Genomic DNA, 15,461 nt, shown 5'->3' on the forward strand with positions numbered 1-15,461 from the left:
ATCCTGTGGATAGGCTGTGGATTTTCATTTTCATTTTTCTACCAGATGGCACTATTTTCTATAAATTAGTCCACTTTTTAGCATATGTGAGTCGTTGCAGAAAGAGACCCAAGGTCGGCAACAGATTTTACAGCAGAGCTGAACACAAGTTTCTGGGGTGTAAAAATTGCATTTCTAGGTTTTGACTTCTTGCGCTACCTATGGGTTTTCTTAAACTAAGTTATGCAGCAGCTCAAGTCTGTTGATAAACTTAACCATAATAGGTATTTTATTTAATCCTTGTATTGACTTGTCCGAATCTATTAAAGAAACTATTATAGTTTTATTTTGAGTCCACCTTGTCAAGGGAATAGGTGATTTCCCAAAACATGTATGTTAAATTGATAATTTTCTATCATTATAAGGTGTATTGACAAGATGGATTCAAAATAAAACTATAATAGTTCCCTTCATAGATGCAGTTCGAGTCTTTGCCACTCAACGTCACGAAAACTTTGTAGAATTGGTAAGAAAATTAGTGAATGATGTAACTGCACTGCGTTTTTTCTCAAATTACGGTTTTCTTAATAGCAACAGTCACCAGAAATTTTGTCGAATGGCAGCAATCGTACAGGCTGCGCAGAAATATTCAAGACAAAACTGTTACCACGATTATAAAATTCTAAGTGGTAATAATGCGGAACCATTTGTATGGAAAACATAGTATTTAATTTTCTCCTGACAGCATAAAAGCAATGTTCATATTCTTCAGTACATTGGTATTTCTTTTCAAAACAATTTTCAATTCAATTATTATTATTATTTCTTCAAAGGAGGTGTGAGCTATTCTGTGTCCTTTGGCAAATATGTATTGGTGTTGGAATGAAATTAAAAATATCTTCTGGTTTAGTGCACCTAGAAGCATGAACTCTTTTATAAAAATTGCTCGGTATCTCTTGCCAATTTTATGGCCACAAAAATCTCAAAAATGAAAAATCTGACTTGAGGTCCCTTTCCGCACAACAGGTCACATATGCAGATGACATTGATATTACAGTAAAAACACCAAGAGATGCCAAAAGGTCTTAACTAATCTAGAAAAAAGCAGCAAGAAAGCTGAATCAGCATATGAAGAAAACTGATGCAGAAATATCTGCATGTATTGAAACTGGTTCATATAAATTTGATGTAGAACATAGCTTCCACTTTGTTGGGATCTGAGGTCAATTGTGAAAATAACGTTCGTAATGAAATCCTTGAACAGACACTCTATGCAAATTGGTGCTTTTATAACCTTAGAAAACAAAAGTCTGGATTGTTGAATAGGAAAATTAAAATAACGATTTACAATGTTTTAGTGAAATCAGTACTAATATATGCTTCTGAAATGTGGCTCTGTCAAGATCTGATGAAAGACAGCTTGGAATCTTCCATAGAAGAATTTTGAGATGTATTTTTTGGCCAGTAGAAGAAACTGGGAGTACGGTCAAGGAGATACAACCATGAGCTTAACAGGCTATTTCACAAACTAGATATTGTTAAAAAACTTAACCCTAGCCAAGCGTTACACGTCTTTATCTAGAACCCGTCTACTCCTGCGCGAGCGATAAACGTGTTTATCCAGAATTTTAAGTTGCGTGCTTTCGCGACCGTATGTTTCTTCTTAGGGTTGAAATATTAGCCGATAGATGCCGTGAGCATGTTTACAGGGCCTTCATTTAGGCTAAACACAGGGATTTGGAATTTTTCAAAAGGAGGTGTTTGTTCCGAAGCGCAGTTTCCACGCTGGTGTACTTCACGTAAGTTTGTTGACATTGTGAAAGTTTGTGTTTTGCCTTTTGTAGACGTTATGTCGCGGAAATATATTCAGAACGAGAGTGAAATAAAGTCTCAATTATTAAATAGTGATGATGAATACCCAGAAATGAGCGATAATGTGTGGGAAAGCAAGGAAAGTGAAATTGTTGCAAGTGAGCGTGAAAATAACCTAAGTGAGAGAGCAGACACAGACGAAGCAAAAAGGGTTCTGTCGCCTGTGTTGTTTGTAAGGCCACAAAAGTAAGATAAGATACTATTTATTATTGTAAAATTTGCACAGCAAAGCCATTCTTACACCCTGATACATGCTTTGAAATGTACACACAAGTGGAAGTTTCTATACTGTCAGCAAAGACACCTCATCATGTATATAAAATTGTATCATAAATACTAGTTAGATTGTTACTGTACATGTTTATTAGTGAATTTGCCAGTTCAATATTTATAGCAGTAGTCATAGTGAATTATGAAGTGAATTACAGCTCAATTGTTTAGTGATCTAAATTGAGACTACTTTGTGTTGTGCCTTGTGTCATTTTTGCACTAAAACTAGCAGTTAAGGATTTATTTTTTCAAGATTTTATAGATACTAACAAGCTGACCTCCTGAAATCAGGTATGAATGGCCTAATAAAACTTATAGTACTTACATATTTGCATTTTCATGTGTATTAAGAATAAAAAACATTTTTATGAAAAATAATTATGCTACAAGCAAAAACTTATCCGCTTGGCAAGGGTTAAGATCATGGATGTGAATATGTTCACGGCATCTGGACATGTACTACATGCCAATGATAATAGGGTATTTCATATGTCATGAGAAGGATCTTGAAAAGCTGGTAGACCGAAGATGAGGAGGGACAAGACATCAGGATCCTGGGAATTAAGAACTAGAGGAGCATGACATTGAACAGGAGAGACTGCCAGAAACTTGTGAAGAAGGCCATGACCCACAAAGGGCTGTCATCTTGATGATATGGCAGAGAAACAGATATCTATTGGGTGATTTACCTCTTTATAATTCATTTTGTCAGGTAATCACCAAACTTGTCAACAGAGATCTTCTACATGTCAACATCATACAACAGGGAATACCAAGTAATTCTTCCTGCTCTTCAAAAAATACAACTACCTCCGCTGGGTTTCAACCCATGATCTTGATATTCACAGGCCGACTTCTACTAATGATACACAGAGGGAACTAAAGAAGGATAAATAGGTACCAAAAAAAATGATACCAGGACATCCAATTATCTGATGACCGAGCAGCCGATAAAACCTCAATCAAGTCCACCTGCTAGCCACAGGATAGGTTACCAAACGAATGCCTTGGTGGAGGGACTCATAGTAAGTGTTGTTGGAACAGTGAAAGAAATACCTCATTTGTAATCCTAGAGTTGTCTCTAATAATACAAAATGGCAAATAACGAGCCTAACTGTTATATTACACAACAAGTTCTCATTTATGATTCGCACGTACATAAAGAGTCCGTTTGTGTTGTCAGGAGGTTATCTGAAGAGAAATTCCAGGTATTCCAATACCAAGTTAGAATGCAATCCATTAATTAAAAATCATGACATTGCACAAGGCAGGAGAATTTCCTTGAACGTCATATCTAACTTTTGCTGAATTTGTTACGGTTCAATACAAAGGGTTATGAAGTTACCTGGGCTAAAGTTGTATAAAGTTCTGTGGTGCATAAACATAAACCAGCTGATTATGTATGCAGGATTAGATTTTGTGAATGGATTTTGATTTAACACTAGGTTTACCACAGCGGTCAAAATGACCGTTTTCAGTTTTGTTTTCTCTATCACTCTCGTTATACGGTTAGAACATACAAACCCCTTGGTAGCTTTTATTGATATTAAGTGTACTTTTCGACATATAGCTTCGAAAACCAGTAACTCCTTTCTAGTTAGTGCTATGAGGTCATATACCTACTTTTACCGGACAGTCATTTTGACTGGTATTGCAGTAGCTACCCCATCAGACTTTTGTGGCATTCATTTAGAACGGGATATCATTCTAACTTTATTACCACAGTATCGAATAGATCTTATTGTTGTGCTGCAATGGGACAGTTGTTGGCTCTTTTCAAACAATTAAAAAGTAAACTCGTGTCCTCATCCAGAGGTGGTGCAACTCTTTGGAGGTGAGCTGCATGTACCATTTCAACCACATACCAGCCCTCCTGCCATTCTTAAATTTCTGGCGGTACCGGGAATCGAACCCGGGCCTCCGTGGATGGCAGCTAATAACACTAACCGTTACGCTACAGAGGCGGACTTTTCAAACAATGATAGAAGTACACTGACAGGAAAATATAGTCAGTATTTGTTCAGTAATGAAAGGCGTGCAATCGTTACGAGCAGTCAATTGCCGCGTTCACTCGTTACAAAATTCAAACTCGATTTCCCAATTGTTTGTAATTACCCCGAAGAAACATGTTCTCGCGTAGTCTGCAAATGGATGCCGAAATTCTGAAGCATAAGCACATAATTTTCCCATCACAATCAAGTAATGAAGCTGGGACTGACTTACACCTCGATAATTTAGAAGAGGTATATAACTTGACAAACGGAAATAGTTCGGATAGTGATTCTAGTTGCGTCGAGCCTGTAGAGTTTCCGTGTGAACAGGAAATCACACAGCAGCCTTCGACCTCAAAGGTTAGGGAACTACTAGCCAAATGGCGACGCACGCACACTAGCAAAGCAGCTGATGAAAAAAGTTAAGCCTATTTGAAGTTAGTCATTTTGTACTTATGTAATTCTGTGTACAGTGTAAGTACATTTGGTATTATATTTTGCAGGTGAAGGAAACACTAAGGAAAATAAAGAAATTACTAGCAAGGAGCACGATATCAACTACAGAAGGTTGAGCATACGCTGTGGTAAGTCAACATATAGGCGTGGTCAGCACATGACGGTCGGCGAGGAAGAAGTCGCTTTGGATGGAACAGTGTGGACTCTTGTTGATCTACAAAGCCTGTAAGGCCGTCGAGGACAGTAAGATATACTGAGGGAAGTCCGAAGTCCCACACGACATGCAAAACGCCACATTGAAGGAACTTGTGCCGCTACAGCTTGTCATCTTTTTATTGACGAATCCAAGCTGCACCACATCGAATGATATACTGAGGTTGCAGCCAGCGAAGTTCTGAACAATCCTGAACGGACACTTTGTTTGGAAGAATTGGACGCTGTCATTGGTATTTTATACGCACGCAGAACTTATGAAGCTGACACGGACGTTCTCGATCTGTGGTCACAGAAGTGGCGTCCTGGAAGTTTCTCACAAACTATGGCACAAAACTGTTTCCCGGATATCATGAGGTTTCTTCGATTCGATGAAAAATCTACCAGCAGGGATCACCTGAAAATTGATAGATTGGCACTTGTATCTGTTGTGCTGGACAAGTTTATACCTAATTTTACGATTTGCTTCAGACCAAGTGAGAACATTACCATGGATGAACAGCTCTTTCCATCGAAAGCTGCCCATTTATGCAGTATATGGCCAATAAACCAGAAAAGTTTGGTATGAAATTTTGGTTGGCTGTCGATGTGCAAGCCAAGTATGTTCTAAACGGTTTTCCCTATCTTGGAAAAGATGAAACGCGACCCACCGATCAGACCCTAAGTGAACACGTAGTATTGCGTCTTGCTGAGTTTTTCCTCAATCAGGGAAGAAGTGTGCAAAGGGAACAAGACTATTGAAAGGTGTGCAATCGGCAGAAAACTGATCTGTGGTTAAGTTCACTTCAAAGGTGACCAAGCAAAGTGTGTGTGTGTACAGTGCAACAAATAAGTTGAAAAGCAAAAAGTGACATTCACGCGGATATGTACCTAATGTAAGCTAAAGTGTGTAAGAAGAAAATTCTGCCTTGCTAGTGTACTTATTTATTTATTTATTCATAATAGTGTTTACAAGTCATGCATGATAAAAAATTAAATTATGGTATATGATGTTTTTATACTCAATTCGAACCTTTCCTGGCACCAATATCCTCAAAAAACGAACACGTGCCACTATCGGTCAAAATGACTGCTTCGGTAAATGTAGGTAGAAAGAATGTTTGGTAATCCTAGTGTTAAGGGCATGGCAGAGAAACTGATTCTTATCTCATCCTATTTTCAGATGAAGCTTGGTTCACTTTACATGTACCGTCAAATTTCTGTAATTAGAAAGTCAATAATTCAAACTTTTGTTATCTCGAAGGAATTTTCATTTCCTGCTGCAACCTTACTTATTTTACGTTTTATATTTTCTATAACTTCAAGTCTGAAATATTTTAATACCTCGAATGGCATTTTAAGCGCAGATGTAAAATATTTTTCTGTAACTCTAAGTTTTTCGAGAACACTGTGCTCGTGAGTACATGATTATTGCCGTTTGTAACTAGTTCCTATATTAGGAACATGAACTTATGTAGTTCCTTACACAAGGATAAAAGTGTGGCCACACAGAGTGCTATGTACGTGTTGCACGTTATGTACGAAACGGTCGCTATGCGAACAGAAAATAGCTTCCTTTGTTGACACTGTGACTGGCCACAGAGTTCCACACGCTACATTAGCTGCAGCGTGGAGTGTAGTATGATTCTCGGCTACATTTGGAAAATATCGTGCTGAATGGGCATGCGAACTGGACTGAATGCACTGAACGCCTGTTCCTCGTTGCTCATTTCCCACTCTACTTACAACTCGTGTTATTATGTCTCATTCAGCTCAGTATTTGCTTATTTGAAAATGACTCTTGAGCAACTAATTGAAGAAATAAGGAACCATACATACATCCCACATACATCTTGTTGAGTGTTGGCACAGGAAAAACTCCTGAATCATGTGGACATAATGAACAGCGTAGTTTTCTTCATAAACCATGAACCAATTATTCCAAATCACGATAGCGCACCCCAAACAGTAACACACTGCAAGTAGGGGACGCTGATGTAATAGTCTGGGGTTCACAGGGCTTCAATCACGCAGGTTCTTCTTATTTACAGATTCTGAAATACGGAAAGAGCCTCATCACTGAAGAAGACAAGCGTGTTGTGACACATGCCAAGAAGCGCATCACATGCACCGCATGCATTTGATCGATTAAGTTCCTGCACCCCAGCCATTTTGTAGGGATGAAATTTCAGTTCTTCATGAAGGGCTCACCTCACAGAACGAACAGACAACCCAACAGCAGCTGTATGTTATCGGGCAGAGCACTCAGGGGATTGCACAACAGAATACCTTACCATGTTAATGCTTTGGGGTGACTTTGCTATTCGTGGAAGCCCAAGTTTCTTTCTTCACATCACCAGTTTCTCTGAAGTTGCCCACTCATGAAACAATCTACTGCCAACCAGCAACATGACCACAGGGCGCAATATTGAAATTGAAAGGAAATGCACATTGTGTGGCGATGATTGAGCGACCATTAGAAAAGTAACCCTTGACAGGGAACACGCACTCCACGTTCGTCCACTCCATGATGTTCACTAAACCAAGCTAAGAAACAAATTTACACCCCATCCTCTCCAATGTGCCTATCCCCACCCTCCTTGGAGTATGGGTGCAAGATTCAAATAAGTTCCCCCACCCCACCCTGTATTTAAATTAGATTTGCATCTTATAATATTGTTCTAGCAAGAACACGAAATGAAAAGGGAACAACTCACCTCAGAAAAAGCCTCATCAGTTGGTGCTGCTTCATCAGTAGCAGTTGGTGCTGCTTCATCAATAGAAGTCTCTTCAGTCTTAAACTCAGACTTCACCTGTTGTATGGCAAAGGATGGCTCATCCAGCATCTACAAAATACACCACAACTTTATCAATGACATAAGTGAACAGAATTATCCATTCATGTCTTGAGCATAAATTATTAACCCTTCAAGCAGGCAAATAGTTTCCAAGCACCAACCAGCCAATGGATAATTATTCAGTGCAACTGGCATTCGTTCCATCAAGCACAGTACAGTAGTTTGCAACTGACAGAGGCTGTAATTTGCTTTGGATATTTGATGGCTCACAAATTCGTCTCGCCATCTCGGTAAATGTCGTGAGAATTCACTATAGGACATACCATCTATCGTAAGCCTACCTGCACAAATTGCTATCTTCATGCAGATTCTCACCACCATCCAGCACTAAAACGAGGCAAAACAACACTCACCAAGATGGCGAAACAAATCCAGGTGGAGATGGACACACTTAAAGTCACGTTCAAGGGTAATGGTTACAGCAGTGTGCAGATTCATAGAGCCCTGCATCCCGGAGAAACGACCAAGCAAAGCTCACAGAAGGAAGAAGTGAAGGGAACTGCCTACCTGCCTTACATTCACAACACCACAGATCGAATTGCCAAGGTGCTTCGCAAATACAATAGAAAAACCGTGTTTGGCACCGTCACTAAAATTGCTCACACAGTCTGGGTAAAACCAAGGACAAATTGTCCCCATTTTTACATCCTGGGGTTTAAAAAATTCCCTGCACTTGCGGTAAGGTTTACATTGACTGAACATGCCAGTCCATTGGTACTCGTATCAAGGAACATGAACGTAATATTCATTTCAACCAGCCAGACAAATCAGCAATAGCTGAGCATACTCTATCGTCGGGTCATGGCATCACGTTCCAAGATGCTCAAGCTCTTACCCACACTAGACAGGTTTATACAGGAAGCTGTGGAAATACATAAAAATCCTAACAATTTCAACAGGGGACACTGGCTATCAATTAAGTAATACCTGGTTGCTAGCCATTAAGGATTTACGTAGGTAGTTCCCTTCGCTGTCCTTTTACTACTGTTATTTCGTTTCAGTGTTTTCCAAATTCGTACGTTCCTCATCGCCATATGTTCCATTCCGGGCTTGTATCAATGTCACACCTTCACATGTGTGTACACGTTATGTTATGTGACCCTCTCAGACTGATTCTGATGGTTCCGTCAGCTTCCGCTTCGAATGCTAGCGCTGTACCGCGTACGGGGAGCCATCTGGTGACGAATGAACGTGCCATTTCCACTTCTATTGTAACGTCTAAATTCAAACCTCATTGTTTGAGAAGCCTTTCTCGTGGACAGTAGAGATTTTCTTCTGATAATGCAGAGCAAAGTTCTCTGCAAAATGTAAAGAATTTCACCTTATTTTCTTGACACGGCATAAGCCCAAAAGCCTATATCATATCTATAAGTACCGGCCGTGAAAGCATCAATGGCAAGATTGAGACTTGCACGGTGCTGGAAATGCAAGTGAAAATGTGTCGTGCTTGATGGACTTAGGCTACATGGATAAACAATTTCCACAAAATGCCTTTCACCACAGTTACCTGGCTGCAAATTGTCTCATAATAAACCAGATAGTGTGTTAGACCACTTTATATTGTTTTTCACACCCAAGCTGCTCACCGAGTTGGTAAATTCTACCAATAACTGAAAAATAAAATAAATAAATAATAATAATAATAATAATAATAATAATAATGTTACATGCCAGCCCTGTCGTACCCCCTTTGGTATTTTTTGGAAGGAGCAAGTGAGTCAACTGGAAGCTCCTAGCCTAATGGCTTAGAGACAGCCTCTCCCTTCTACTGTTCTCTTCGTCCCTTATCCTGTCCACTTCCGTGAACATGAAGCAAGAAAGTTCTGTCTCTAGAGGTATCCCAAATATTTTAGCACTCAAACATCAGGCTATAAAATGGGGGCTAGCTGCAAACAGTCAGTCAACGCTCGGGTTGGGTAGTTGGACGGGGGCAGCAGTAGTGTTGCCTGCTGTCAGTGTTCCACTGGTGTCAGAGTATTGTCGTGTTGGAGTACTATGTGTGTACTACCTTGGAGTACTGATGTTGAGGGAGTGATTGGAGTTTGACGGCAGTAATGCTGGTTGACATCAGTGCCCTGCCGGAGCTGTGCGACCATCATGGAGTCTATGTGCGTAACAGCTGGCATGAGTAGAATTGGAGCAGTGTTGTCATTGGTGTGAGGAACATCATAGTGATGGTTAGCATTGTTAAGCTGTTTAGTTGTCAGTGTTGAATAGTTCACTGTGTGTGGGGGTCAGAGTGGTGGACTTTCTCTAGGGTTGAACCAAGAAACAGTCCCCGTGTGTTGTGGCCAGTAGCCCCGCATTTAATCCTACCTATCTGCACGCAGCTGCTGTACAGGGTGACTGGACTTGGTAGACGAAGCGAAAGTTAAGGACAGCTGTCAATTAGGATTACAGTCTCCCAGGTAATACTGGCGAGCCAACTACCTACTGTGAGGAGGACAGAGACTATGTAAATAGACAGCAATTAGTGAGTGTGGTCATTCACAGTTGAATATAATTTTGTCACATCCGTAGTACCGGTACCATTATAAGGGATAGAAATATGTAAGAATAATTGAAAATCTATAATCTCTGCTTATGGTCAGGTTGATAATAACCAACAGACAATAATACATATGTTATAACATAAGCAATCTCTTGATTGATCGATTTAATGGAGTGGCATAACCTGTCAACGCAGACCTTGGACACATTATTTTACTATGAATATTATTTTTTTGGGTGTTTATATATATTAATGAAGACTTACCATCAATTTTATTTTAATGTCTTTTGAACTGCTATCTAAGTTTCTTAACCTGTTGTTTGTTCTGTAAAGAATATTGTAACGGTGTGTCATTTTGTTGTAAGACCTTGAGGAGGAGCAAGATGGGCCAGCTCCACCTTGGGAAATACCGACATTACTAACCAGATTTGATAGCTGCGCATCCAACCAATCACGTTGAGCAGTTTAGTGAATGTTCTGTCCATAGAACCAAGTCAATCGTTCTGGGCCGAATTCACTTATAATTATTCACTTATATGAGTTTACATTTCATTGACAGCACTTAAAGAACACACTCACTGATACAGCAAGTATCACTGGACACGTGGCAATGCTGTATATTATGACCATGCTTCCTGGATCGTGTAGTTCTGGCTACCGAATAGTGGGATAATCTAGTGTGTTTTGTTTATCGAAGGACATCGCACGACCACGCGCATCGTCTATGTTGTATTTGGTTATCAGAATGGATAACAAAACAGCAAGCTGAGATAGCACCTGCAAGAGCTTGTGTCGAATTACATGCACATGATATAGAACAAGTAGATCGACACACTTTCTCATCAGAATATGAATGACGTGGGAAAAACTTATTGCGGACAATGCAAACTACGATAATGCCCAGAGTCTAATTTTCTTCTTAATATAATATGTTTATAGTTATCCAGGTACTCGAACCTATACAAATATTCATCCAAATGTAGAATATCTAGCCTTACAACGCTTTTAATGATTTGACGAATATATCCGTAGGCGTTACATTGCAATAGGCCTAATTACTTCCCCAATAAAATTAAAATAGTATGTTTTGATGTGCGATGCCATAATTTCAGAAACTTCTGATATATTCTGGCAAACGATTGGTTGACTAACCGGATATAATTAGCACAAATCAACCTTAAAATAAACGGTAGTAGAGCAAAACGTTCATTTTTCTTGTTCTTTTTTTTTTGCTAGGGGCTTTACGTCGCACTGACACAGATAGGTCTTATGGCGACGATGGGATAGGAAAGGCCTAGGAGTTGGAAGGAAGCGGCCGTGGCCTTAATTAAGGTACAGCCCCAGCATTTGCCTGATGTGAAAATGGGAAACCACGGAAAACCATCATCAGGGCTGCCGATAGTGGGATTCGAACCTACTATCTCCCAGATGCAAGCTCACAGCCGCGCGCCTCTACACGCACGGCCAACTCGCCCGGTTCATTTTTCTTATAACTCAGTATAGTTCTTTGCTATTCCATAGGCCTCAGTCTTGATAACTTATCAACTTGTAACACATTTGCAATTAATTAAGCGAAATACCAGTAATGATGATAATAATAACCTGAAATTAAGAGGTGGCATAAAAACTCAAAACAATATCTTCGTTAATGGTGAGATAGTGAGTCCTCTAGAGGTTATGTTCACTCTCTCAATCAAAGGAACAAGAATATTCATAACTCTCACTTTACTAAAACAAAACCTTGTTTAAATTGTTGGTCACATTACATTTCGACAGGATTTTCCATCTCTACTGTGTGCACGGAAAGTATTCTGTGAATGAAATGCAACATATTCAGCAAAATCATCATCTTGCTGCAACATAAGTGAGTCACTTAAGTGTGTGGGAGAGGTCTACTTATAGCAATAAGTAATATGAAATGAAACCTGGCTTATAAGGGGCACTTATGTATAAGTGCTGTCTATGAATTCGGCCCTCTGTTCTATCTGTCATCAAGGAGTTGAGTCTCTCGTGTCCAGTTGCTGTGAGTTTGCAAATAGTACATGACCTATAGAACTGTGAGACTGGGTGTGGAGAAGCTGTGAACTACGTGGCTGTAATAACGTATAGCAAGTATAATTGAGGACCGTTTTTTCAAAACTTGCAAAAATGGGGTGAACTGAGTTATGTACGGGACGTGAATGTTAGGTCACTTGGCTTTCATGTCCTTAAACTGGTTTTAGCAAAAGTTGTTTATTGTTGTCGCAACAAGCCGCTAAATCTGGGTCGTTTTCCCAAAACTCGCTCATTACTACAATATGTGGTATATAAAAACTCGCTCATTAGAGCAAATGTCGCTAGACTGCTGGATATTTTGCTGACATGGCAGATTCAATTGTGTTTTTAATGTATAAATGTTGGTATCCCTAGAACCAATCATTTCAGAGCATCACGTGATAGACTTGCACGCATTGCGCGGTTCTTTCTAAGAACTGGAGAGAATCCTGAATTTGAATTGAATTGAATTTGAATTTATTGATCATGATTTACATGCCACTGAGACTGAAAAGCCCCTTTATGCAGCGTCTTCTTATAATACAATGCAGATTTATGAAAACAGTAACTACATTTTTATAATATTAAAGTATTAAACTAAACAAGAAACTTAAAAAAAATGAAAATATAGATACCAAATCCAGTAAGGTTAAGACATACATTATATAATAAGTAAGAAAGTAAATCATTAAGCCCTTCTGTTATTCTGGACTACATGGGTTTAAAGAATATAGAGCTAAAGCAGAGAAACAATTTTCTTCGAAATATACATATTCCTGATTGTTCGACACAAGAATGCCTGATCTCAGCCTCTTGCGTACTCCTCCAGAAAGATAGATGTTAAGAACTGCTTTAGTTGGGTACAGTTAGTGTTACTTGCGAAACGGTGAAGATTAAAGACGTTAAAGATACGTGATGCAGTGCAAACAAAGGATTTGTTAAATTTAGTGGTACGATGAAGGGGAATTTGAAGGGTGGTTTTTGTAAACCTATTATCTCTGTTATGTACCGACTCCATAGGTTTAAATGCATTATAAAGGTAGGATGGTGTCTTCAGTTTGAGAATTTTCTGCGTAGCAACAGCTACTGAGATTTCTCAACGTTCATGGAGTTTCAACCATTGTAGCTGTATGTAATAGGGTGTTATGTGTTCATCACGCCTGGCATTTGTAACGTAACGAACACATGCGTTTTGTACCCTCTGTAGTTTTATGTTCAAAGTTTCAGATAAGTCGTTGTATACGACTGAACCATAGTCAATTATTGGAAATATAAAACTTTGAACAAGTAGTTTTCGCATGAAAGGTGGTGTACATGACACGTTACGTTTCAAAATATGCATGGATGACACAACTTTTCGGATTACATTTGACGTATGATCAGACCAGGATAAGGTTCTGTCGAAAATTAGACCTAGATTGTTAACGGTGTCACTATAATGAATATCTGTCTCTAGAATTTTTATTGCTGGGAGGGATTTGAGGTCAACAGTTTTCAGGAGTTTTGTGTAACCTATGCAAATAAGCTGAGTCTTAGCCACATTTAATTGGAGGTTATGATTTGCGCTCCATTCAATCAATCGAGAGATGTCATGGTTAAAATGCGTTATAGAAGAAGATGCGTTAGTGGGACAAAAGTGGAAGTAAGCTTGTAAGTCATCCGCATACATGTGAAAGCTACTGCTTTTAAAGACTTCAGATATGTCATTAATATAAATAGAAAAACATAAAGGACCGAGGACTGATCCTTGTGGTACGCCACAGTTTACTGATTCCCAGCTAGAGAATCGACCGTCAACGAACGTGACTCTTTGTGATCTATTTGACAGATATGATTCAAACCACGACAGAGCACTCTGGGAGAAGCCAATTGACTTCAGCTTAGCAAGAAACAACTCATGATTAACAGAGTCAAATGCCTTAGAGAAATCAAAGAGACATAAGATAGTAAGCTGCCTCTTATCGGTGGCCGCGCGTATATCATCTGTAACCTTCAGAAGAGCAGTAGTAGTACTATGGCCCTTCTTGAAGCCAGATTGGTAGGGATTTAGAATGTTGTATTTAGACAAATATTCACATATCTGCTCATGAACAATTTTTTCTAGTGCCTTACTAAGTGCACAGAGGATGTTGATAGGCCTAAAATCACTACACTGGAGAGAATCGAGGGGGTTCTCGCGTTACGGAAGAAGACAAGGAAACTACGGACACGGTTATTCATCACATATTAAAATATAAGTGTAGGCAAAGTCACTATAGTCGCAATAAGTGTACGCGCACGTATTTGCCTCCGGACCTTAATATCAATAAAATGTACATTCAGTTCTGCAAAGAAAGAGATTTAGAAGGGAAATCAAAATGTTCAGTCTCAAAGTACAAGCAAATTTTCTATACGAAATTCAATTTAGGTTTTGGGAATCCACACTCAGATACATGTTCGACGTGTAAAGAACTTTTATTGATAATTAAAGATAGGAAAAATGACATTGTAAGGAACAAGGCTCGTATTGATTATAAATTACACAAAGAACGAGCTAATAAATTTTTTGCCATACTTAAAGAAAAGGATGATAGTCATTTTGATGTTATATTTGACATGCAACAAAATCAACCCATCCCTAAAGTATCTATAGGGGAAGCATTTTACCTGAGACGAGCATGATTATATAATCTCTGTGTCATGACAAATGAAAAGTGACTGGACAAAGTAAAGTTTCCTTTTATACGCGGTTGGAGACAGAAGGGGGTCGTGGAGCGAATTAAATAGCTTCGGTGTAAAAGACTATCTTGAGCACTTAGAAAATAATCTTCGCAAGGAAGGGGCTAGATATAAAAAACTCAGGCTATTTTCAGACTCTTGTGTATCCCAAAATAAGAATAGTATTTTATTAGCATCTGTGGCACGTTTCCTCGAAAAGTCCAAAGTTTTCACATCAGTTGAACATTATTTTCCCATTCAAAGTCATAGCTTTTTGCCGCCAGATCGAGTGTTCGGGGACGTAGAGAAAAAAATACAGAAAGAAGAGATTGTATCACCTATGGAGTGTTATAGCCTACTCAGTGATCACGGACAAGTGAGAATACTGCAACAAGATTGGAACATCTATGATCTGAAGGCAAAATAAAGAAAGATTTTGAAAGGGAAACTACTTTTCAGCATCAAGAAAACATGCATCATTCAATGCAGGAAACATGAAATTTTCAAGATAACTTACAAGTTGCTGTTCGATACACATACAGTGGTGAATCAACCATTGTAGAAATACTCAATAAAGGAGACTTCCTTCAAAGAAATGGACTTGGCTCCAAAAATGGAAAT

At 39.0% G+C, this 15,461-nt stretch overlaps 1 protein-coding gene across 1 annotated transcript in view; it reads right to left on the bottom strand.

Moving 5' to 3' along the window:
* The window catches only part of LOC136866647 (DNA transposase THAP9), a 101,347-nt gene that overhangs the window by 15,588 nt on the left and 70,298 nt on the right, over window positions 1–15,461 (bottom strand). The window contains exon 5 of the mRNA XM_067143766.2: window positions 7,478–7,606. Within this exon, the coding sequence (XP_066999867.2) occupies window positions 7,478–7,606 (129 nt within the window). The remainder of the gene's footprint in view (window positions 1–7,477; window positions 7,607–15,461) is intronic.

Source organism: Anabrus simplex, chromosome 3, assembly GCF_040414725.1.
Source record: "Anabrus simplex isolate iqAnaSimp1 chromosome 3, ASM4041472v1, whole genome shotgun sequence".
In the NCBI taxonomy this organism is placed as follows: domain Eukaryota; kingdom Metazoa; phylum Arthropoda; class Insecta; order Orthoptera; family Tettigoniidae; genus Anabrus; species Anabrus simplex.